At 44.9% G+C, this 23424-nt stretch overlaps 1 protein-coding gene and 1 pseudogene across 3 annotated transcripts; one reads left to right on the top strand and one right to left on the bottom strand.

The window, feature by feature from the left end:
- The window catches only part of LOC147981514 (uncharacterized), a 164246-nt pseudogene extending 147560 nt beyond the window's left edge, over positions 1-16686 (bottom strand).
- Positions 16687-20394: 3708 nt separating this feature from the next.
- LOC125545948 (UV-stimulated scaffold protein A homolog) lies at positions 20395-23127 on the top strand. Of its 3 annotated transcripts, XM_087513995.1 has the most exons (3): positions 20477-20713; positions 20814-22728; positions 22933-23127. In XM_087513995.1, the coding sequence occupies exons 1-2, from the start codon at positions 20477-20479 to the stop codon at positions 22695-22697; spliced, it is 2121 nt and encodes a 706-aa protein (XP_087370121.1). In that variant the 3' UTR covers positions 22698-22728; positions 22933-23127. The 3 variants fall into 3 exon arrangements, with proteins under 3 accessions (XP_087370122.1, XP_087370121.1, XP_048565962.2); XM_087513996.1 differs by lacking the exon at positions 22933-23127 and having other exon boundaries at positions 20395-20717; positions 20814-22917; XM_048710005.2 differs by lacking the exon at positions 22933-23127 and having other exon boundaries at positions 20814-22917.
- The last annotated feature ends 297 nt before the right edge of the window (positions 23128-23424 follow it).

The raw sequence follows: 23424 nt of genomic DNA, 5'->3' as shown, positions 1-23424 counted from the left end.
AAGGAAATAAAATAATAACATTATTATTGCCTCTAGGGCATATTTCCTTCAGTCTCCCACTTGCACTAGAGTCAATAATCTAGTTCACATCGACATGTGATTTAACATCAATAATTCACATCAGCATGTGATTAACACCCATAGTTCACATCGTCATGTGACCAACACCCAAAGGGTTTACTAGAGTCAATAATCTAGTTCACATTGCTATGTGATTAACACCCAAAGAGTACTAAGGTGTGATCATGTTTTGCCTGTGAGAGAAGTTTAGTCAACGGGTCTACCATATTCAGATCCGTATGTATTTTGCAAATTTCTATGTCAACAATGCTCTACACGGAGCTACTCTAGCTAATTGCTCCCACTTTCAATATGCATCCAGATTGAGACTTAGAATCATCTAGATCAGTGACAAAGTTTGTATCGATGTAACCCTTTACGACGAACCTTTTGTCACCTCCATAATCGAGAAACATATCCTTATTCCAGTAAGGATAATTTTGACCGTTGTCCAGTGATCTACTCCTAGATCACTATTGTACTCCATTGCCAACATCAGTGTAGGGTATACAATAGATCTGGTACACAGCATGACATATTTTATAGAACCTATGGCTGAGGCATAGGGAATGACTTTCACTCTCTTTCTATCTTCTGCCGTGGTCGGGCTTTGAGTCTTACTCAATTTCACACCTTTTAACATAGGCAAGAAATCTTTCTTTGACTGTTCTATTTTGAGCTACTTCAAAATCTTGTTAAGGTATGTACTCATTGAAAAAACTTATCAAGCGTCTTGATCTATCTCTATAGATCTTGATGCTTAATATGTAAGCAGCTTCCGAGGTCTTTCTTTGAAAAACTTCTTTCAAACACTCCTTTATGCTTTGTAGAATAATCCTACATTATTTCCGATCAATAATATGTCATTCACATATACTTGTCAGAAATGTTGTAGTGCTCCCACTCACTTTCTTGTAAATACAGGCTTCACCACAAGTCTGTATAAAACTATATACTTTGATCATCTCATCAAAGCGCATATTCCAACTCCGAGATGCTTGCACCAGTCCATAGATGGATCGCTGGAGCTTGCATATTTTGTTAGCACCTTTAGGATTGACAAAACCTTTTGGTTGCATCATATACAACTCTTCTTTAAATCCATTAAGGAATGTAGTTTTGTTTATCCATTTGCCAGATTTCATAAAAATGCGGCAATTGCTAACATGATTTGGACAGACTTAAGCATCGCTACGAGTGAGAAAATTTCATCGTAGTCAACACCTTGAACTTTGTCAAAAAACCTTTTTCGACAAGTCTAGCTTTGTAGATAGTAACACTACTATCAGCGTCTGTCTTCCTCTTGAAGATCCATTTATTTTCTATGGCTTGCCGATCATCGGGCAAATCCATCAAAGTCCATACTTTGTTCTCATACATAGATCATATCTCAGATTTCATGGCTTCAAACCATTTCGCGGAATCTGGGCTCATCATCGCTTCCTCATAGTTCGCAAGTTTGTCATGGTCTAGTAACATGACTTCCAGAACAGGATTACCGTACCACTCTGGTGCGGATCTCACTCTGGTTTACCTACGAGATTCGGTAGTAACTTGATATGAAGTTACATGATCATCATCATTAGCTTCCTCACTAATTGGTGCAGTAGTCACAAGAACAGATTTCTGTGATGAACTACTTTCCAATAAGGGAGCAGGTACAGTTACCTCATCAAGTTCTACTTTCCTCCCACTCACTTCTTTCGAGAGAAACTCCTTCTCTAGAAAGGATCCATTCTTAGCAACGAATGTCTTGCCTTCGGATCTGTGATAGAAGGTGTACCCAACATTTTCTTATGGGTATACTATGAAGACGCACTTCTCCGATTTGGGTTTGAGCTTATCAGGTTGAAACTTTTTCACATAAGCATTGCAACCTCAAACTTTAAGAAACGACAGCTTAGGTTTCTTGCCAAACCATAGTTCATACGGTGTCGTCTCAACGGATTTAGATGGTGCCCTATTTAACGTGAATGCAGCTGTCTCTAATGCATAACCCCAAAACGATAGTGGTAGATCGGTAAGAGACATCATAGATCGCACCATATCTAATAAAGTATGGTTATGACGTTCGGACACACCATTACATTGTGGTGTTCCAGGTGGCGTGAGTGGTGAAACTATTTCACATTGTTTCAATTGAAGACCAAACTCGTAACTCAAATATTTGTCTCCACGATCAGATCGTAGAAACCTTATTTTCTTGTCACAATGATTTTCCACTTCACCCTGAAATTATTTGAACTTTTCAAATGTTTCAGACTTATGTTTCATCAAGTAGATATACTCATATCTGCTCAAATCATCTATGAAGGTCAGAAAATAACGATACCCGCCGCGAGCTCCAACATTCATCGGACCACATACATTTGTATGTATGATTTCCAACAAATCTGTTGCTCTCTCCATAGTACCGGAGAGCGGTGTTTTTAGTCATCTTGCCCATAAGACATGGTTCGCAAGCACCAAGTGATTCCAAAATCCCATCAGCATGGAATTTCTTCATGCGCTTTACACCAATATGACCTAAACGGCAGTGCCACAAATAAGTTGCACTATCATTATTAACTTTGCATCTTTTTGGTTTCAATATTATGAATATGTGTATCACTACGATCGAGATCCAATGAACCATTTTCATTGGGTGTGTAACCATATAAGGTTTTATTCATGTAAACAGAACAACAATTTATTCTCTTACTTAAATGAATAACCTATTGCAATAAACATGATCAAATCATATTCATGCTCAACGCAAACACCAAATAACACTTATTTAGGTTCAACACTAATCCCGAAAGTATAGGGAGTGTGTGATGATGATCATATCAATCTTGGAACCACTTCCAACACACATTGTCACTTCACCCTTAACTAGTCTCTGTTTATTCTGCAACTCCCGTTTTGAGTTACTAATCTTAGCAAGTGAACTAGTATCAAATACTGAGGGGTTGCTATAAACACTAGTAAAGTACACATCAATAACATGTATATCAAATATACTTATGTTCACTTTGCCATCCTTCTTATCCTCCAATCACTTGGGGTAGTTCCGCTTCCAGTGACCAGTCCCTTTGCAGTAGAAGCACTTAGTCTCAGGCTTAGGACCAGACTTGGGCTTCTTCACTTGAGCAGCAACTTGCTTGCCATTCTTCTTGAAGTTCCCATTCTTCCCTTTGCCCTTTTTCTTGAAACTAGTGGTCTTGTCAACCATCAACACTTGATGTTTTTCTTGATTTCTACCTTCGTTGATTTCAGCATCACGAAGAGCTTGGGAGTTGTTTCCGTTATCCCTTGCATATTATAGTTCATCACGAAGTTCTACTAACTTGGTGATGGTGACTAGAGAATTCTGTCAATCACTATCTTATCTGGAAGATTAACTCCCACTTGATTCAAGCGATTGTAGTACCCAGACAATCTGAGCACATGCTCACTAGTTGAGCGATTCTCCTCCATCTTTTAGCTATAGAACTTGTTGGAGACTTCATATCTCTCAACTCGGGTATTTGCTTGAAATATTAACTTCAACTCCTGGAACATCTCATATGGTCCGTGACATTCGAAACGTCTTTGAAGTCCTGATTCTAAGCCATTAAGCATGGTGCACTAAACTATCAAGTGGTCATCATATTGAGCTAGCCAAACGTTCATAACGTCTGCATCTGCTCCTGCAATAGGTCTGTCACCTAGCGGTGCATCAAGGACATACTTCTTCTGTGCAGCAATGAGGATAAACCTCAGATCACGGATCCAATCCGCGTCATTGCTACTAACATCTTTCAACACAATTTTCTCTAGGAACATATCAAAATAAACACAGGAAAGCAACAACGCGAGCTATTGATCTACAACATAATTTGCAAAATACTACCAGGACTAAGTTCATGGTAAATTTAAGTTCAATTAATCATATTACTTAAGAACTCCCACTTAGATAGACATCCCTCTAATCCTCTAAGTGATCACGTGATCCAAATCAACTAAACCATGTCCGATCATCACGTGAGATGGAGCAGTTTCATTGGTGAACATCACTATGTTGATCATATCTACTATATGATTCACGCTCGACCTTTCGGTCTCCGTGTTCCGAGGCCATATCTGTATATTCTTGGCTCGTCAAGTATAACCTGAGTATTCCGCGTGTGCAACTGTTTTGCACCCGTTGTATTTGAACGTAGAGCCTATCACACCCGATCATCACGTGGTGTCTCAGCACAAAGAACTTTCGCAACGGTGCATACTCAGGGAGAACACTTCTTGATAATTAGTGAGATATCATCTTAAAATGCTACCGTCAATCAAAGCAAGATAAGATGCATAAAAGATAAACATCACATGCAATCAATATAAGTGATATGATATGGCCATCATCATCTTGTGCTTGTGATCTCCATCTTCGAAGCACCGTCGTGATCACCATCGTCACCGGCGCGACACCTTGATCACCATCGTAGCATCATTGTCGTCTCGCCAATCTTATGCTTCCACGACTATCGCTACCGTTTAGTGATAAAGTAAAGCATTACAGCACAATTGCATTGCATACAATAAAGCGACAACCATATGGCTCCTGCCAGTTGCCGATAACTTGGTTACAAAACATGATCATCTCATACAATAAAATTCAGCATCATGTCTTGACCATATCACATCATAACATGCCCTGCAAAAACAAGTTAGACGTCTTCTACTTTGTTGTTGCAAGTTTTACGTGGCTGCTACGGGCTTAAGCAAGAACCAATCTTACCTACGCATCAAAACCACAACGATAGTTTGTGAAGTTGGTGTTATTTTGACCTTCGCAAGGACCGGGCGTAGCCACACTCGGTTCAACTAAAGTTGGAGAAATTGTCACCCGCTAGCCACCTTTGTGCAAAGCACGTCGGGAGAACCGGTCTCGCGTAAGCGTACGCGTAATGTCGGTCCGGGCCGCTTCGTCCAACAATACCGCCGAACCAAAGTATGACATGCTGGTAAGCAGTATGACTTATATCGCCCACAACTCACTTGTGTTCTACTCGTGCATATAACATCAACACATAAAACCTAGGCTCGGATGCCACTGTTAGGGTACGTAGTAATTTCAAACATTTTCCTACGCACACGCAAGATCATGGTGATGCATAGCAACGAGGGAAGAGTGTGATCTACGTACCCTTGTAGACCGACAGCGGAAGCGTTAGCACAACGCGGTTGATGTAGTCGTACGTCTTCACGGCCCGACCGATCAAGCACCGAAACTAAGGCACCTCCGAGTTTTAGCACACGTTCAGCTCGATGACGATCCCCGGACTCCGATCCAGCAAAGTGTCGGGGAAGAGTTTCGTCAGCACGAGGTGTGGTGACGATCTTGATGTACCACCGTCGCAGGGCTTCGCCTAAGCACCGCTACAATATTATCGAGGATTATGGTGGAAGGGGGCACCGCACACGGCTAAGAATATGATCACGTGGATCAACTTGTGTGTCTATGGGGTGCCCCCTGCCCCCGTATATAAAGGAGTGGAGGAGGGGAGGGCCGGCCCTCTCTATGGCGCGCCCTAGGGGAGTCCTACTCCCACCGGGAGTAGGATTCGCCCTTTCCTAGTCCAACTAGGAGTCCTTCCATGTAGTAGGAGTAGGAGACAAGGAAGGGGAAGAGGGAAGAGAAGGAAGGAGGGACGCAGCCCCTCCCCCTAGTCCAACTCGGACTAGGCCTTGGGGGGCGCGCGGCCTCCCTCTCCCTCTCCCCTAAAGCCCAATAAGGCCCATATACTTCTTCTCCCGTATTCCCGTAAGTCCCCGGTACTCTGAAAAATATCCGAACCACTCGGAACCTTTCCGATGTCCGAATATAATCGTCCAATATATCGATCTTTACGTCTCGACCATTTCGAGACTCCTCGTCATGTCCCCGATCTCATCCGGGACTCCGAACTCCTTCGGTACATCAAAACTCATAAACTCATAATATAACTGTCATCGAAACCTTAAGCGTGCGGACCCTACGGGTTCGAGAACAATGTAGACATGACCGAGACACGTCTCCGGTCAATAACCAATAGCGGAACCTGGATGCTCATATTGGCTCCCACATATTCTACGAAGATCTTTATCAGTCAGACCGCATAACAACATACGTTGTTCCCTTTGTCATTGGTATGTTACTTGCCCGAGATTCGATCGTCGGTATCTCAATACCTAGTTCAATCTCATTACCGGCAAGTCTCTTTACTCGTTTCGTAATACATCATCTTGCAACTAACTCATTAGTTGTAATGCTTGCAAGGCTTATGTGATGTGCATTACCGAGAGGGCCCAGAGATACCTCTCCGACAATCGGAGTGACAAATCCTAATCTCAAAATACGCCAACCCAACATTCACCTTTGGAGACACCTGTAGAGCTCCTTTATAATCACCCAGTTACGTTATGACGTTTGGTAGCACACAAAGTGTTCCTCCGGTAAACGGGAGTTGCATAATCTCCTAGTCATAGGAACATGTATAAGTCATGAAGAAAGCAATAGCAACATACTAAATGATCGGGTGCTAAGCTAATGGAATGGGTCATGTCAATCACATCATTCTCCTAATCATGTGATCCCGTTAATCAAATGACAACACATGTGTATGGTTAGGAAACATAACCATCTTTGATTAATGAGCTAGTCAAGTAGAGGCATACTAGTGACGTTTGGTTTGTCTATGTATTCACACAAGTATTATGTTTCCGGATAATACAATTTTAGCATGAATAATAAACATTTATCATGATATAAGGAAATAAAATAATAACATTATTATTTCCTCTAGGGCATATTTCCTTCACTGCCACAGTTTCTCGTACTAGTACTTGCTCTAGATATGTTAGGTTCTACTTCATATATGCAACTAGTTCTACTGTCTGCTATAGATATGCTAGGCTACGGTTCATATATGCAGAAGCTATTTACCTTCTCTCTGTCAGAAAGCATGACTTGTTTTATCTCTATTATATTAGTCATGCTTTATCTAGTATTTCTGTTAATAAAATCATTTGGTAAATTGCTCATATTTCTAGCATATCTCCCACGTGTCGGAGCACGACTTAGAGGCATAACCGCATTGTAGGCATGTCGCGAGAGGGGTAATCTTTACACATCCCATGTACTGAATAAGAAGAGGTACAGAGTTGTCTTACAATCGCCACTTCACACAAAACATAAATATAGCATTACATCATCCAGAATACAATAAAAGAAGACAACCCCTAATGCAATAGATCCCCGATAGCCCCGACTGGGCTCCACTACTGATCAACTGGAAACGAAACAAGACTACGATCAAGATCTTCATCGGGCTCCCACCTGAGCTAGGTTGCGTCAACTGCACTGGTATCATCGGCACCTGCAACTGTTTGTTTACTATGTTGTTTGCTTCTTTCCGGGTTGCTTCTTGCGTTAGCTTCGGTTTTGTTCCGGAATTGTGAAGATCCGTTCGACTACGCCCGTTTGTCTTCTTCATGGACCCGTTCTTCTTCCTTGCGAGATCTCGGGCAAGATGACCATACCCTCGAAATCACTTCTATCTTTGCTTGCTAATTGCTCGCTCTTTTGCTATGCCGCGATACCTACCACTTGCTATGTCATGCCTCCCATATTGCCATGTCAAGCCTCTAACCCACATTGTCCTAGCAAACCGTTGTTTTGCCATGTTACCGCTTTGCTCAGCCCCTCTTATAGCATTGCTAGTTGCAAGTGAAGATGGAGTTTGTTCCTTATTGAAACATGGATATTTGTTGGGATATCACAATATCTCTTATTTAATTAATGCATCTATATACTTGGTAAAGGGTGGAAGGCTCGGCCTTATGCCTGGTGTTTTGTTCCACTCTTGCCGCCCTAGTTTCCGTCATACCGGTGTTACGTTCCTTGATTTTGCGTTCCTTACGCGGTTGGGTTATAATGGGAACCCCTTGACAGTTCGCCTTGAATAAAACTCCTCCAGCAAGGCCCAACCTTGCACTACACCACGCACCAGATTTCCCTACCAACGACTGTTGGGAAAAGTCACTAATACCATCGGACCGTTGGTTGGGAAAAGTTGTGTCAGACTGTTGGTCGGTAATGCATATGCGTAGCAACTGAGGGTCGGTCGGGAATGCTCATATATTTAATGTTAGGTCATCGGTCGGGAATACGAGGACTTCCATCAGACTATGGGTCGGGGATTAATGCCGACCGACTGTTGGCAGCTAATTGGGCCAACCAGTCGCGCACGCGGGAACAGAAAAAGTTAGCGCCAAAATTAGCCCAGCCCACTGAAAACTCCCTCTCTTTTCCCCTTTCGCTCCTAAATCCCCAAATCCCTCAACCCCCACCCAATTTCTACATCCGCTGCCGCCATGCTCGAGCTCTTTGTCCACCGCCAACGCTACTCTCTGCGGCCGGCTGCGTGCTCTCCAGCCGGCGAGGACGCAACCCCCTCCCCATCTTCCTCACTTACTTCAGCCTGCGCACCACTGAGCCCACTCCACACCGCCGCAACTAGGCTCGAGCTCTCTCTCCGCTGCGCTCGCTCGGCCTCCACCTGCAGAGGCTCTCACCGCCGCCACGGGCTCGAGCAGCCTCCGCCGTGAGGTTCTCTCCGTGTTGCAACGCGCTCGAGCACCCTCCGCCTCCAAGTGCTCTCTTCTATCCTGCTTATCCCCCTCCCCCGTCGCTCACCACACCACCCTATATGCACAGGTGGTCCTGTCGTTGCCGTCCACACCCTGTCGACGGCTGCCCTTTTCTTCTGTGCCCAAGCTCAGCCATCGCCCCTATGTGCCGCCGGCCAAGAAGGTATGCTCCGAGATGCCCCTTGCCAGATCTGATTAGGACTGTGGGCCGGTTATAGTCCCTCTAAAGGCATGATTTTGCTACCTCTGCTGTTAGGTATTTCCTTGTGAGACAATGACTTTATCTCCAGAAATCGACCTGCTGGATGGACTGGTCGAAGACATTTTCCAGTATAAGTCTGTAACTTTTCCTTTCACATGTGCAGGTTTATATTATGTGTGGATTTGGAAGCTATTTCTACGTTTACTATGTGATTTGAGAAGAAAACTGTGGCCCCATGACTTGTTGCTACCATGATGCTTGACTGTACGGCACGCCCCATTGACATGCGATTCATATCTGCTGGGATTTTGAATTGAATAGGTGTGAAATATCTGGTAGCTATATGGATCCATTGGCTCTAAAAACTGTTGCCCCAATGTCTACAATTTGGGGTCATGTAGGTATGATATAAATCTTAGATTTTGTTGGTTCCGTAGTCGCAATTCATTGGTTTGTTAATGGCTTCATGTATGCAGGTGAGGCGTCACTCCTTCATCAGGTTATATGTCAACCTGAAAATCATCTAGGCTACAGGATAGTTCCCCAAGAGCCCCAATTGCAACTACATATAATAAAACACTACTCTGTAACTATATAAGCAAGGCATGATTAGAAAATTATTTGCAAAAGTGAGGCTGCACATGCTTGCAATTGCTTATTTCGAGCTCGAGCTTTTAGTTTATAATGATGTGACCACATGCTTGTGTTTCTTTTCATGTTTATTAATCTAACGGAACTATATGATGCTAATGATGGTTGCAGTACTTTAACCTGAAGAGCATCTTATTTATGCCCTGCTTCCCGGATATTTTAAATATCAGAATGTTATGAACAAATGAAATCAAACTATTTGTTGTAAGTTGTAACATTGGTGGTTTCATGTCTCCGTTGTTCGCATGGGGCGACCTCATAGTTTTCTGAGCAAGAAACATGATCTAGACAAGAAAAAGTCAATTTCATCCATTGGGACTGAAGTTGGCAAAAGTAACTAGAAGTGATCATTTTTTCTGGGTACTAGCTCATTTGTAGTAGAACACGATCTATATTGTTGGTTTTTGATGTTTGTTGGCAGTCATAAAAATGTCACTACATAATTAGGTCAAATTATAGAAACCTGAAATTATTGTGCACATAGACCTAATATTGACCTGATGTTGTGGTAACAGCAAGCAAACAAACTGTTGGATTTATGTCTTGTTGTAGAGGAATCTATTATTGCTCTGTTTTGCACACTGGTGAAAATTTAACCACCAGTATTTTCAATCCATATATTGAGCTAGGTGTTCACCCTTCGTTGACATATTCATAGATTTTTTATGTACTTTGTTTATTACGAACATTTATATAAACATATAATATATTATATATTTATATTAAGGACTCCTAGGTTCTACTTATTGTACACCTTCTGCTCAATATTTTACAGAGTAATAAAGCATGGATGACAAATTTTGTTGATCTAGGTTGTCATAATTAATTTGCTTAGTGGATTTTCATAAGTAATTCACATGCTATAACTTGGAGGACAGAACTTAGCCATGCACTATGCATGTTAACTATGATGGTACTTTGGGAAAATGGCACACGATTAGACTGACTTTATATGTAATTGGTGTTAGAAATGTACTCCCTCCGTCCAGAAATACTTGTAAGAAAAATGGATGTATCTAGAACTAAAGTACGTCTAGATACATCCATTTCTCCGACAAGTATTTCCAGATGGAGGGAGTATTTTGTAAGCAGATAAGATCAATATGCTCAACATGCTACCAATTCTAACGTGTGGTCATACTTTGATATTCCAAAAACAAAATCATATCATTTTGTAGCTTTCCCCCTCCCCCTTCTGAAATTTCTTTGAAGCTCCACCACTGCTTGTCACCATAGGTTACACTCTTGAGTGTTGTTCTGGTTTTGGAAAATTGGGAACCTAGAGAGGCTAGACTTTGTGCAATGTAATTGCTAATTTGTTCTCTGAGAAGTTTCAGCGGAGGCTTGCTGAGCAGTTCCAGAAGTAGATGTCTGGTGCTGAGGCTGGTGCCAGCATTGGTGCTGCCCAGGATGATGACGATGACGTTGTAGAGCTCGTCCCTGGAAAGACATTCAAGAAGCTGCGGAGGAGAAGATAGAACCTGAAGTGAAGGAACCAGAGATGCAGAATAAGAAAGATTGTCATAATTCATTATTGTGAAGGGTTGCTTGTTAGTTTTGGTTTGACTGGCATCTACCATGCCATAGACAAACTCTTGTGAGAACTCTGGCCTACCTTTCATTTCTAGCCCTCTGGTTGAAGCAGTAAAGTTCTTTTATGTTGACTTGCATCATTATTGGTTTGAGTTTTCTAAAAAGTATATTCATGAATCAGTTTCACAATTCTATTGAACCATGTAAGCTATGAACTATTTACATTATCTGAGACAATGTTTAGATGAAGAGAATAACCAAAATATTGTGTATACCATCACCAAGTAACAAGAGAAGATAGACCAACATTGATTTGAACTAGGCATTATCTGAGACAATGTCTGAGACAATGTTTAGTCAATGTACAGAGCTATATAGCGATATACTTCTTCTGGTTGTTTTTTATTAAAATTTAGTTGTTTGACACCCATCTCCCCCAACTAACTTTCAGTGACCAGGTGCCTATCCATGGCGGCAACGACATCGGTAAGATCTCAATCTCTCACTTGGCTTCTCCCTCCCCTCCCCCCTCTCTCTATGTGCTGCAGTGTGCAGATTTGAACTAGGCCATAAGTTTAATAATATCTTTAAAAAAATCTATGCTGCTTTGCTTCATGGAAATAGAGAAGCCCTTGGAGCAGTAACGTTCTTTATGTGCAGCAGTTAATTAAGCTTAATTATTGTTTTGTAATTTTCTAAAAAGTACTTTCATGAGCTGGTTACACATGTTTTTTCTTTTGATAGCAGGCTTGGCATAAAGTTTTGTTTTCTGTTGTTTTTTAGTGAATGATTTGGAAAATGTAGTAGCATGGTGGACAAAGGTCACAAACAGATCTTGGCTTCAAAGTTACATTCAAATATGTCACTTTCTTTGCATTCAAGAGGTGAGTCTTTTATAAGAATTTCTTTCTGCTGCATTTTCTAACAGTGTCAAGGCGAACTGATTTTGTCAGGCTAATTTTTTTGTGGTGTATTATGATGGTCTGTGAAAGTAATTTTCTGTCTTCTGATTACTGAACCATTTTTTTTCTTGTTTCAGAGTATTTTTCACATTACTAATCATACCATGGCTTTTACCAGGATTTGGAGCCTCGGTTTGTTGGTGAAGTAACGTTTGAAGGAGATATTAAATTGTTGTTTGTGATAGCAAGTGACTTGCCTATAGCAGAGGACTTTGAGCATGTCACTGATTTGCAAATATTGAAGGCTCCACCTATCCCCATGGGTAAATTCGTTGCTTAGGAAATGCTTTTTCTGCTACCTATTATTAATCATCTTATTTCTTACTCCTTTCATTTATGCAGGAATGGCCTGAAGAGCGGTATCCCCCATCTCCTGAAGAGAATTGTCCTTTCATTTAGCAAATGCTTTCTCTGCTAGATTTGTTACTCCTTTCAAGTATCCTAGGATATAGCAAAATAAGTTACAGGAAACACAAAAGGGGGGAGCTAAAGCTACCCATTTCCCCATAAGTGATAATGAATTCTCTTTAGTTGCTTTGGTATGAAATGATACTAAAGGCAGCTTCAAGAAAATATCACGCTGTCCAGTTATCGTGTGAAAATATTAACCAGGGATTTTGAATTGCAGATTTTCAAACTGGAGGATGTTCTCCAATGATATTTAGAAGGAAGGCTTTGATGTCAAGTACTAGAAGGACACAAGGATCTTGGTTGAAGGCTGTGAGGATGTGTATTTAGTTTCCCACTATAAGGAGCCAAGGCAGATGATGTGCCTCTTAAGACAAATTCTAGAAAATAATGTGAGGAATTTTTGCTCTTAGGCAACGAACAATAATGTTTACTCTGCTTAATTAGTTTCATTAGTTTATAGGAAACTTGGATGGTCATTAGTTACTAACAGATGATGTATTTATATGTGAAAATTAATGAAATGTATGTTGTTATTGTTTGCATCTGCTTCAATATTTTTGGATGACATGCACTGTAACTTGATGTATATTCTGTTGGTAATTCGAAGTCCACCTATGGGAGGGCTAATGGATGATGGTCAGCAGAAAAAACAGTCTAACAATCGGTCGGAAAGGCTAATGACAGGCCCAACATAATGTTGGTTGGGAAAGAATACGTTGTCAGATAGTCGGTTGGGAAAGGCCCATGGCATCCCAACAGATTGTTGGTTGGGAAAGAAATCCTTGTCTGATAGTCGGTAGGGGAAGGCCCATGGTAGCCCCAGCAAACTGTTGGTCGGGAAAGGCCTAGGGAAGGCCCAACAGAACGTTGGTCGGGAAAGATACCCCATCACCAACAAGAATTCGGTCGGGAAATCTATGTCGGTCGGGAAAGGGTTTTCCCGTCTGGGCTTTCCCCAACAGACAAGGTCGGTCGGCAATAGTCTTTCCCGACCGACTGTCTGTTGGCATAACCTGTATTCCCAACAAATCTGGTTGTTGGGGATGCAGTGTCGTGGTGTAGTGTTGGTTTACCATTTGCCACCTAAGCCTTTTTCCCTTGGGTTCTGCAGACTCAAGGTTCATCTTTATTTTAAACCCCCGGGCCAGTGCTCCTCTAAGTGTTGGTCCAACTCGTCAGCCGCCGGTGGCCACCAGGGGCAACTCTGGGCTGGCCTACCGAAAGTTTGGACAATCCGGTGTGCCCTGAGAACGAGATATGTGCAGCTCATATCGGGATTTGTCGGCACATTCGGGTGGCTTTGCTGGTCTTGTTTTACCATTGTCGAGATGTCTTGTAACCGGTATTCCGAGGTTGATCGGGTCTTCCCACTAGAAGGAATATCCTTCATTGACCGTGAGAGCTTGTGATGGGCTAAGTTGGGACACCCCTGCAGGGTTTTGAACTTTCGAAAGCCGTGCCCACGGTTATGGGCAGATGGGAATTTGTTAATGTCCGGTTGTAGAGAACTTGACACTTAACTTAATTAAAATGCATCAACTGCGTGTGTAGCCGTGATGGTCTCTTTCCGGCGGAGTCCGGAAAGTGAACACGGTTCTTGTGTTATGCTTGAACGTAAGTAGTTTTAGGATCACTTCTTGATCACTTCTAGTTCACGACCGTGCTTTACTTCTCTTCTCGCTCTCATTTGCGTAAGTTAGCCACCATATATGCTAGTGCTTGCTGCAGCTCCACCTCACTACCTTTTCCTACCTATATGTTTAAATAGTCTTGATCGTGCGGGTGTGAGATTGCTGAGTCCTCGTGACTCACAGATACTTCCAAACAGTTGCAGGTGCCGATGATACCAGTGCAGGTGACGCAACCCAGCTCAGGTGGGAGCCCGATGAAGATCTTGATTGTAGTCTTATTTCGTTTCCAGTTGATCAGTAGTGGAGCCCAGTCGGGGCGATCGGGGATCTATTGCATTAGGGGTTGTCTTCTTTTATTGTATTCTGGATGATGTAATGCTATATTTATGTTTTGTGTGAAGTGGCGATTGTAAGCCAACTTTGTACCTCTTTCTTATTAAGTACATGAGATGTGTAAAGATTACCCCTCTTGCGACATGCCTACAATGCGGTTATGCCTCTAAGTTGTGCTCCGACACGTGGGAGATATAGCCGCATCATGGGTGTTACAACGCCGCTGCCGGCCTCTCCTCGTCCGGCGCCGTCGCCCCCTCCAGGAAAGGCAAGAGCCTCGTGCCCCACGCAAGACCGCCGTCGCGACCAAGCCGAAGAAGGCGCTGATGCCCGAACAGCGGGCAAGGGAGTCGGCCAAGAGGAAGGGCCGGAGGCACGCCGCAGACGTGAGGGATGAGGCCGCCGCACAGGCCGCCACCGCCGCCACGCAGCAGGAGTTCACCAACGCCCGCGTCGCCGCGGCAACGAGGGAGGCGCTCTACATTGCTATCGGGTCATCAAGGACGAAGAGAAGTTCAAGGCACAATATGTCGTCCTCAAGGCACGTGGGGGGAAGAATGCCATGGAGGATGTTTGGGAGGGTGAGCCGGCACGGCCGAGAGGGAAGACCAACTCCAAGAAGGAGGACAAGCGAGATGCGGCCACCAACGCCTTGATCGCAAGCATGGACGTCATGATTAACAAGAAGGACTTAAGGGAGGAGGACCGCCGACATTTGAAGGCGGAGCAAATGTATGCTTTCATGGAGATCCAAAGGAGGCTTGATCTTGACGTCGAGAAGCAAGCCAAGATGTTCGAGTTCGAGGCGGAGAAGCAAGCCAAGATGCTAGAGATCGAGGCAGCCAACGCCAAGACAAAGGCGAAAGAAGTGGCTCTTGCAAGCATGATGACCGGGGTGGAGATCATGAAGGTGGATCTCAACACCGTGTCGCCAAGGAAGAGGTCGTGGTTCGAGAAGATAAAGACCAACATGCTCAAGTTCGACGACGAGTGATCTATGACGTCGAGGGCCATCTTTTTTGTATGCCGTCAGGTGTGCCGGCATGACCACGGGAGCCGCGATGGCGTGGTCGAACTCAAGGCCCACCTTTTTTTGTGTGCTGGCGAGTGCGCCAGCATGAACTGTGGTATTTTCTGAAGCCGGCATTGTATGCCGACGTTGGCATAATGCCGGCATGAGACATGGCCGCTGGCATGATCGGCTGCGAACCTTTTTTATTTAAAAGTTGAATATGGACATGAAATGGGTCGGTGCGTTGGGTGCACTGTCGACCCAAATACAAAATTGAGCGGACGTCGAACAGGCGGCCGACCCAAACGGACAAAAAACGAACAAATACGCCGTCCATTTGGGCCGCCCCATTGGAGTTGCTCTTATCTCGTCGACGAGGCTCCGCAGGTCGTCGTACGCGTCAGGCAGGAAGATGCACATGGAGTATTGCGTGCCCGCCGCCCTCCGGTACGGTTGATATCCTCGTTGTGAGGACATCTTGTACTGTAGCTTGAGCACCTTGAACCCGTCATGCACGGCGATGAAGTGGCGGGCGGGGTTGTACATGAAGGACGCGTTAATGGCGGTTCCGTCAAGACGATGGAACGGCCTATCTCTGGTGTCCCTCTCGTCGAAGCGCAGGTTCCGCTTGCCTTTGAAGTATATGGCGTTGGCGAGCACGACGTCGGCCGATTCAATGGTTTCTGGAGAGACGACGTCCTTGATGAGGTTCCTGGTGCCCTCGGCGACGGGCGACCTAGGCATTGATGTACTGCGCCGCCATCGCCGCGTTCTCCCTGATATCCAATGTGTCCGCCTCCGCTCTGTAGGCGCCGACGACGGCCTCGCGGTAAGCCGGCTTCAGCGGCCGCCTTTTGTCGTTCCAGACGCCGCACGCGGACGCGACGCTCGGCCCGCCGGATCCCGACAGGTCCTGGAGCGCGTCGTCCGCCATGCGCGAGATGGAGACCTCCAGCTCCTCGCGGGAGCGTGCGCCGAGGAGGCGGAGGACCTCGCCCAGGGTGTCCCCCCCGGGCGCCGGGCGTCAGGAGCGCGACGGCGGCGTAGATGGACAGTGGCGAGAAGACGAGGTTGGTGCTAGGGTTTGCATCGGCCAGGTGCTTGGTGAGGCGGGCGGCGAGGTCCGCCAGGCCAGAGCCGGACCGCGGCGGCTTGCTTTTGCTCCGCCAGGCCATCATCGCGGTCGCGGGATCCATCAAAGCCGCGCACACAAGAGATCGGTCGTGGAGATTTTTGTTTGCCTGATCTGATCTTCTTTTTTTTTAAGTTACCTGATCTGATCTTCTGATATTGATCGTTGGTGGAGATGCCGGTGCGTCTCGTACGTCAGTACATACGAGATCAATATACAACGTGCAATGTCGGTTTCCTCAGCGCTAAGGCGGTTATGAACCCAAAACCTAACTACAGAGCGGAGGAACGGGTGCGCCGTTGGGGTGATGGGAGCGGCGTCCGGACGAATAGATCTGCCTCAGCTTCACTCCCACACCGACGGTGTCCTTTGTGGCGGCATCTTGAAATTGATGGCATCGTGTGTTTGCCGATCCTTCAGATCGGTTGTGTTAGGGTTCATGGATGGTGTCGGCGAGGCGGCGGCGACTCCATCAGGTGTGTCTCTCCTTCTGCTCTGTCCCCGTTGTTGTGGCGTTGTCTCCGACGTCATGGTGGAGCACGGATGTTTTATCGTCCAGGCGTACGCGCAGACAGTTGTCTGCGCAAGTGACAGCTGGAAGATGGTGCATTCCGTCCTGGGTTTGTGGTTGGTGGCTGACAGTTCTGATTTCCTCCTTCGACGTTGTTTTGGTATTTTGCATAGGATTATCCTATCTTTTCAGTCTTATAATGTTGGTGTTTACATGCCTTGTAACCGGATCTTTATATTTTATAAATGAGACACGTATTACCATGCAAAAAAAAGGTGGTTATGAACCGTGCAAAAAAAAAAGCAGCTAAGGCGGTTATGCGCATGCCCAGTTGGGTAGGCCCATCAAAATACCCTTGATCGTGCACTGGAGTTCGACCAACTCCCTGCTTCTCCTGCAAAATAAAGTGACCAACTCGCTCTCTGGCACTGGATCGCTTGATCGTTAAGAGAAAACCAGAGGGGGCTTGAGCTCAGAGAAAACTATCTCCCCATTTTTTTGATGGATTAAAAATCGTACTACTTGTAAAAAATGTTCATCATTATAAAGTTCACGTTTTTCTAAATACCAATTTGAAAAAATTCACGGACTTGAAAAAAGATGCTGAATTTTTAGAGGTTCAAAATTTTAAAAAGTTTCTAAAATTAAAAACATGAATTTCCAAAAAATTATGTTTTAAAAATGAATTCATGAAATTTTAAAAAAAGGCAGATTTGGAAAAAGTTCATGGATTCAAGAAAATTTCACGCATTTGAAAAATGTTCGTGGGTATGAAAAAGGTTCACGGTGTGAAAAAAGTTCACGCATTTGAAAAAAGTTCATGAATTTGAATAAGTTAAATATTTGAAAAAAATATGAATTTTAAAAATATTCACACATTTGCAAACTGATCACAATATAAAACTGAAACAAAAAGATAAAAAAACAAAAAATTGTTAAAAAGAACCCAAAGAAAAACTGGCCTCACAACATAGAAAAACCAGCAAAAAAACACAAAGAAAACTGGCCCAAAGCATCACAAAACTAGTCGTTACATGGGCCGACCCAAGTGAAACGCGTGTGGGCACCACCTACGGATAACAAAGTAAGCGGCGCGTAGAGCGCCGAGTAGGATTCGCGTTTGTTCATTTTGTTTTGTTTGACCGACGAGCGTCAGTGTCATACGATGTCTACGGCCTCACTGGATCTACTATCAAATTATCTTCCCTCAATTTGGTGTCGCACGCAACTCCTTAGCCTACACTAATTTGTTGGACAAATTTTTACATGTATTTTTTTAAAATAAATGAGAAAGTTGACAAGGGAACGGCTCTATTTTTTCTTAAGGTACGTTTTTTTTTCTGAAAATAAGGAGCGGCGATGGGAATCAAGCCTCCCGACCTGAAGGTTGAGTTCTCTACCGGCTAGCCACATGGGCCAGCAGCTTGCTAAGATTAGATATATCTATATTATTAAAGAGGATCTACCGCCGTCATCATGATGGTTTAAACATCCCAACCCTCCTACGATCCGACGAAGAAAATAAATTGCTGAAAAATACCCCACGTTCAAGTTAGTGAAAAACAAAATAGAGAAATAACTCTCCCACATCCTCCACCTTCTCACCCAATCCACCGGTCTCCATCTTCATAACCCTCTCCCAAATCTGGAACCACCCGGCATACTTCTCCTCCCACCACAGGTTAGGAGTCGTCGCCCCATCTGCAACAACAACCCAGAGTGGTCAAACCATACCCCAATCAGCCACCACAGTGGGGCGCCATCCACCGCCCATATGCCACTCCACTAGTCTGGGGCAAGCTGCCTGCACCCTTGTCGGGCGGCGTATGTGCAGGCACTGTTGTCTCCCCATTACCCCTTGGCGCGTACTACCTTGCCCTATTTCAGCCGCTCAGCCTCGACCTCCCAAGAGGCCTTCCCCACCAGCCCCAAATCCAGTAGAGACGACAGGTGCGTGTCAGAAAGATGAGAGGCATGGTGAAAAGCAACTTAGTTGTTCGGCTATAGATGTCGGAGAGCTGAGATCGACATTTTGCAACTAGAAGCCGCCATCACTATAAGGAAGCTACAAGAAGTGCACCAGGTAATTTTAATTCACTCGATTTTCTATCTCCCTCCTTCCATTCTTGTCCGGTTTTGATCTCTTGGGCCTTTTCTGATGCTAGCTATTGTTGTTGCGAAGAAAGGATAATGCTAGCAAAAAAGATGAGGTGGGAGGTAGATACGTGGACCTACTCCATGTTGCTATGAGAAGCCCTGTTTTTTGGTTCTTTTTTAGGATATGATGATAAATTGCTAATCCCTTCTATACACGTGCAGCGCGTGGAATAGGAGCTCCCGGCTCGAAGTACACCATCGACATCGACAACACTCTAGGTGTGTCTGGTAGGGTGCATGGAGGGGGCATGAGCTCAAAAATTCTTTATAGAATCCACTTTTGCCTGTGTGGCGGGGCGTCTGGGCTCACCTCGACTATGCCCATCTCATGCAAAAGGTGTCTCAACCATGTTGAGTTGAGCACGCCCATATAGGGTGCTCGCCTTGACTCTCGAAAAATGTTTAGAATTTCAAACTTTGTTTAAATTCTAAAAAAAATGTTCAGAATTCCAAAATTGGTTTAAATTTTCAAAAACTGTTCATAATTCTAAAATTTGCTAAATTCCCAAAAATGTCAGAATTTCAATTATTTAAAAATGTTTTCAAAAAATCAGAATTTCAAATTTTGATTAGTTTTTCTAAAAGTATTTAGAATTTGTTTAGATATTCACACAAATGGAATTCCATTTTTTATTTTATTTTTAAAATAATGGAAATTTCAAAAAAATAAAAACAATTCATAATTTAAAAATGTTTGGAATTTCAAAACAAATATATTTCTGAAAAATGTTCAGAATTCCCAATGCTTAGTTTTTTTTAAAATTCAGAATTCCATAAATTGTTAAAATTTTATAAATAAAGGAATTCCAAAATGTATATAAATTTTTGTTCACCATTCAAAAAATATTCAAAATTCAAATTTTTCTACCATGCATGCTGTCGAACAAAACCTCGGCTCATCATGTCGTAGCACATATACCGCTACCAAACAACAGCGAATGCATGTACTCAGCATGTCTCGAAGGGAACAACAATGCTATGTTTTTTTAGTGGTGAGAACTACAGTACTACCAAACACACCCTTACCCTCTCGTTCCGGTCCAACAACCCCCCTTGAACGAACTGACTCGGACGAACCGGCCCGGCCCGGCGAACGGCAGCTCACCGCCCGCCCGTCATTGAGATAATGGATGGCAAATTATGAAAGGGGGAAGTAAGGGATGGCAAATTATCAAATCGCCCATCAATCAGCGCCCGGCTCTCCGCCCGCCACGCCACCACACCAAACCGCCGCCATGCCGCGTTCTTCCGGCCGGCCGCCGTCGTCGGAGCAGGGCCCGAGCGCCTCCCCCTCCACACCGGCAGCGGATTCCTCCGTCGCTGCCCCCATCGACCGCGCCACCTCCACCACGGCCCCCTCCGTCGACCCCGCGCTCCTCCGCGCCATCAAGTCCTCGGCGCGCGCCTCCGATGGCGCCGTCCGCGACGCCTTCCGCCTCCTCCTCTCCCTCATGGCCAAGCCCCACTCCCACGTGCGTAAGCCCCTCCCCCCGGATCTCCGGTTCCCCCACCCCTAGGCCCCTGCCGGCCGGGCTGATGTTAAAATTCCCCCCTTTGTTTGTGCGTGCGCAGGTGCGGCTCCTGGCCTTCAGCATCGTCGACGAGCTCTTCATGCGCTCCAAGCTCTTCCGCACCCTCCTCGCGGACACGCTCGACGGGTTCGTCCCGCTGGCCGTCGGCTTCCGCACCAACGAGCAGCTCCCGCCGCCCGCCGCCTCCGCCGCCACGCTCCGGAAGGCCGCCATCCAGGCGCTCGAGCGCTGGCACCACCTCTTCGGCGTGCACTACCGCCAGCTCCGTCTCGCTGTCGACTACCTCAAGTCGTCCGCGCGCATCCAGTTCCCCGGTCTCCGCGCGGCCGTCGAGGCCCGTGCCGCGCGGGAGGCACGCACGCAGGAGATCTTGACTGCCAAGGTCGAACAGTTGCGGTCCACGATTGAATCCATAAAGGCTGAAATCCGGTCCACCATCCAAGAGATCGGCAACGGGCTGGACATCATCCGGGCTGAGTATGAGAAATTCGAGCGTTATGCAGACGATGATGACGAGGAGGAGGAGATTGCTTCGATGGCGATGCGGAGTATCAGGACAGCGTCGTTGATGGCCGGGCAGTGGGTGCCTGAAACTCAGGAAAATGAGGCAGTTTTCGATGCATTGAGGGAGGCGTACCGGCTCCTTGTATCGAAGCATTTCAGCACCATTCAGGATTGGATATCTGTGCTTGTCAGGGTCAATCTTGCAGATAATCGATTCAGAGATTCTGCCCTCAAGGAATTCATCGATGTTAAGAATGAAATACGCGCTGTAAGAGGCCAGTGCAATGAGCTTGGTCTCGATCTTGATAATGTTCGTAGGAAGAAGGATGTTCAGGAGGAAGACGAAGAAGATTGGGTGGAGGGAAAGATTGAAGTTCCTAGTCCTCCTAGAGTTGTGAGCACTCTAGATGTTGCAGGTTCCAGCAAGGACAATAGGAAGGGAAAGAGCATGGTGAAAGGAGGCAGTGGTGACGTGCCAAATGACGGTAATAGATCTCAGGAGATGGATCCAGAGAGAAAAAGGCTCCTTGCCGAAGCCCCTTTGGTATCATGGAGCTCTGTCTTGGACCGGTGGGGTTCAAATATGGATGCACATGTAAACCAGAGGGGGCTTGAGCTCGAGAGCCATTGGGGTAGGATGGATAATGATGCTGTTATACCTGCAGCAAAGATTGCAGAGTTAAATGTTCACCATTCTGTTTATAAAGAAGAGCCAGTTGAGATCCTACCATGTCATGCACCTCTGAAGAAAGGAGGTCTTTGCCAGAGAAGGGATCTCAAGATATGCCCTTTTCATGGGCCCATCATCCCACGTGATGCAAGAGGAAATCCAATTGGCAAAATTGGTGGCAGTTCTGATGCGGGAGGCGATCCGCTTGAGCAGAAAGTATACATTCATGAGGCAGGAGGAGATCCGATTACTAAGACAAATGGAGGCAGTGATAGTGAAAGTACACTGGAGGGTCAGGAGCCCTCTACTTCAAAGATGAGAAACATAAATAATGATACCACCGACATCGATGGAGCACATGATCTGAGTAAAATGACAATGGACCAGCTGGCGATGCAAGCAGTTAAGAATGTTCGGAAAAGGGATATGGACGACAAAGCACGCGAAAGAGCCCAGCGTGCGAGAATCCGCCAGCACAATGAAGATGTTCTGCGGCAATCGGCTATTGCTTCAACGCCCCACTCAGCGGCAGCATATGACCAGCCCTCTGGAACATTGGGCCAACGTGGTCGACGTCGAGGTAAGACGAAGGAACCTACACTATCATCAATGCTGAAGAAGAAAGTTACTGCAAAAGATAGGATTGCAGGGAGGCTTCTAAATGGTCGTGCTAGGGATGCAACAATAAGAGAAGCTTCTAATACTGAGGATATGACCTACAGGGAAGCATTCCCAAATCAGTGGCAGTGAAAGCACACTGAGGATATGCTCCAGTGTTTAGGTTGGTACTGCCGTCTTGTGTGCAGTGTGGTTCTTAATTTCTGTAGTAGATAATGTCAGCTCAACTTTTTTTTCCCCTGTTCTGTATTTAACCCAGCAACTGAGTCTTAGTATATGTTGTGCCTCACTGTTCTTCTCCATAAGCTTTGTAATTTTGCAATGTCTTGTAACTTGTTTGTTGCCGGATTTCTGGGCATGACTGCAGAATGGTCACAATTTGTCGCAACACTGCTGTCATGAACTGAAGATGTGCTTGGTGGCTCACCATGGCTGCTCAAGATGTGAACTGAAGATGTGCTTTGGTTGTGAAAAAAATTCTGACAAACTATTTCGTTGCTCTCTGGCATGTATGGTTCGCCCCCTTGTACTATACTTTCTATGTAACCTGTTCTTTGTTTGATTTCTGCGCATTATTGCACAATGGTCTTAACACAATTTGTAGCACAATTTCTGTTGCGGACTGAAGATGTGCTTGCATATAAAAACTGATTGCACACTTTGTTGTTGCTGTCTCTAGGCGGGTTGTGTAGATCCAGATGTATGCATCTTTTTTTTCCTTCTGCATACACTGCAGGTTTTTTTTTGAGGGGTATCACCAAGTTTTATTGATCAAACTCCACATGAAGTGGCATTACAATCGGATCATGGGGTTGCAACAACCAAACATGTCTTCCCTGATCTAAAGAGTTTGAAAACT

This window comes from Triticum urartu, chromosome 3A (assembly GCF_056163025.1).
Source record: "Triticum urartu cultivar PI428250 chromosome 3A, HENAU_Tu73, whole genome shotgun sequence".
Classification (NCBI taxonomy): Eukaryota; Viridiplantae; Streptophyta; class Magnoliopsida; order Poales; family Poaceae; genus Triticum; species Triticum urartu.
Note: the sequence above shows the minus strand (reverse complement) of the source record. Positions and strands in the feature narration are given on the sequence as shown.

What these genes read in the sequence shown, in the direction of transcription:
- LOC125545948 (XM_087513995.1), top strand. Translation starts at nt 20,477, where the DNA reads ATGCCGCGTTCTTCCGGCCGGCCGCCGTCGTCGGAGCAGGGCCCGAGC. An exon ending in TGGCCAAGCCCCACTCCCAC is followed by an intron (nt 20,714 to 20,813) that starts GTGCGTAAGCCC and finishes GTGCGTGCGCAG; the next exon opens with GTGCGGCTCCTGGCCTTCAG.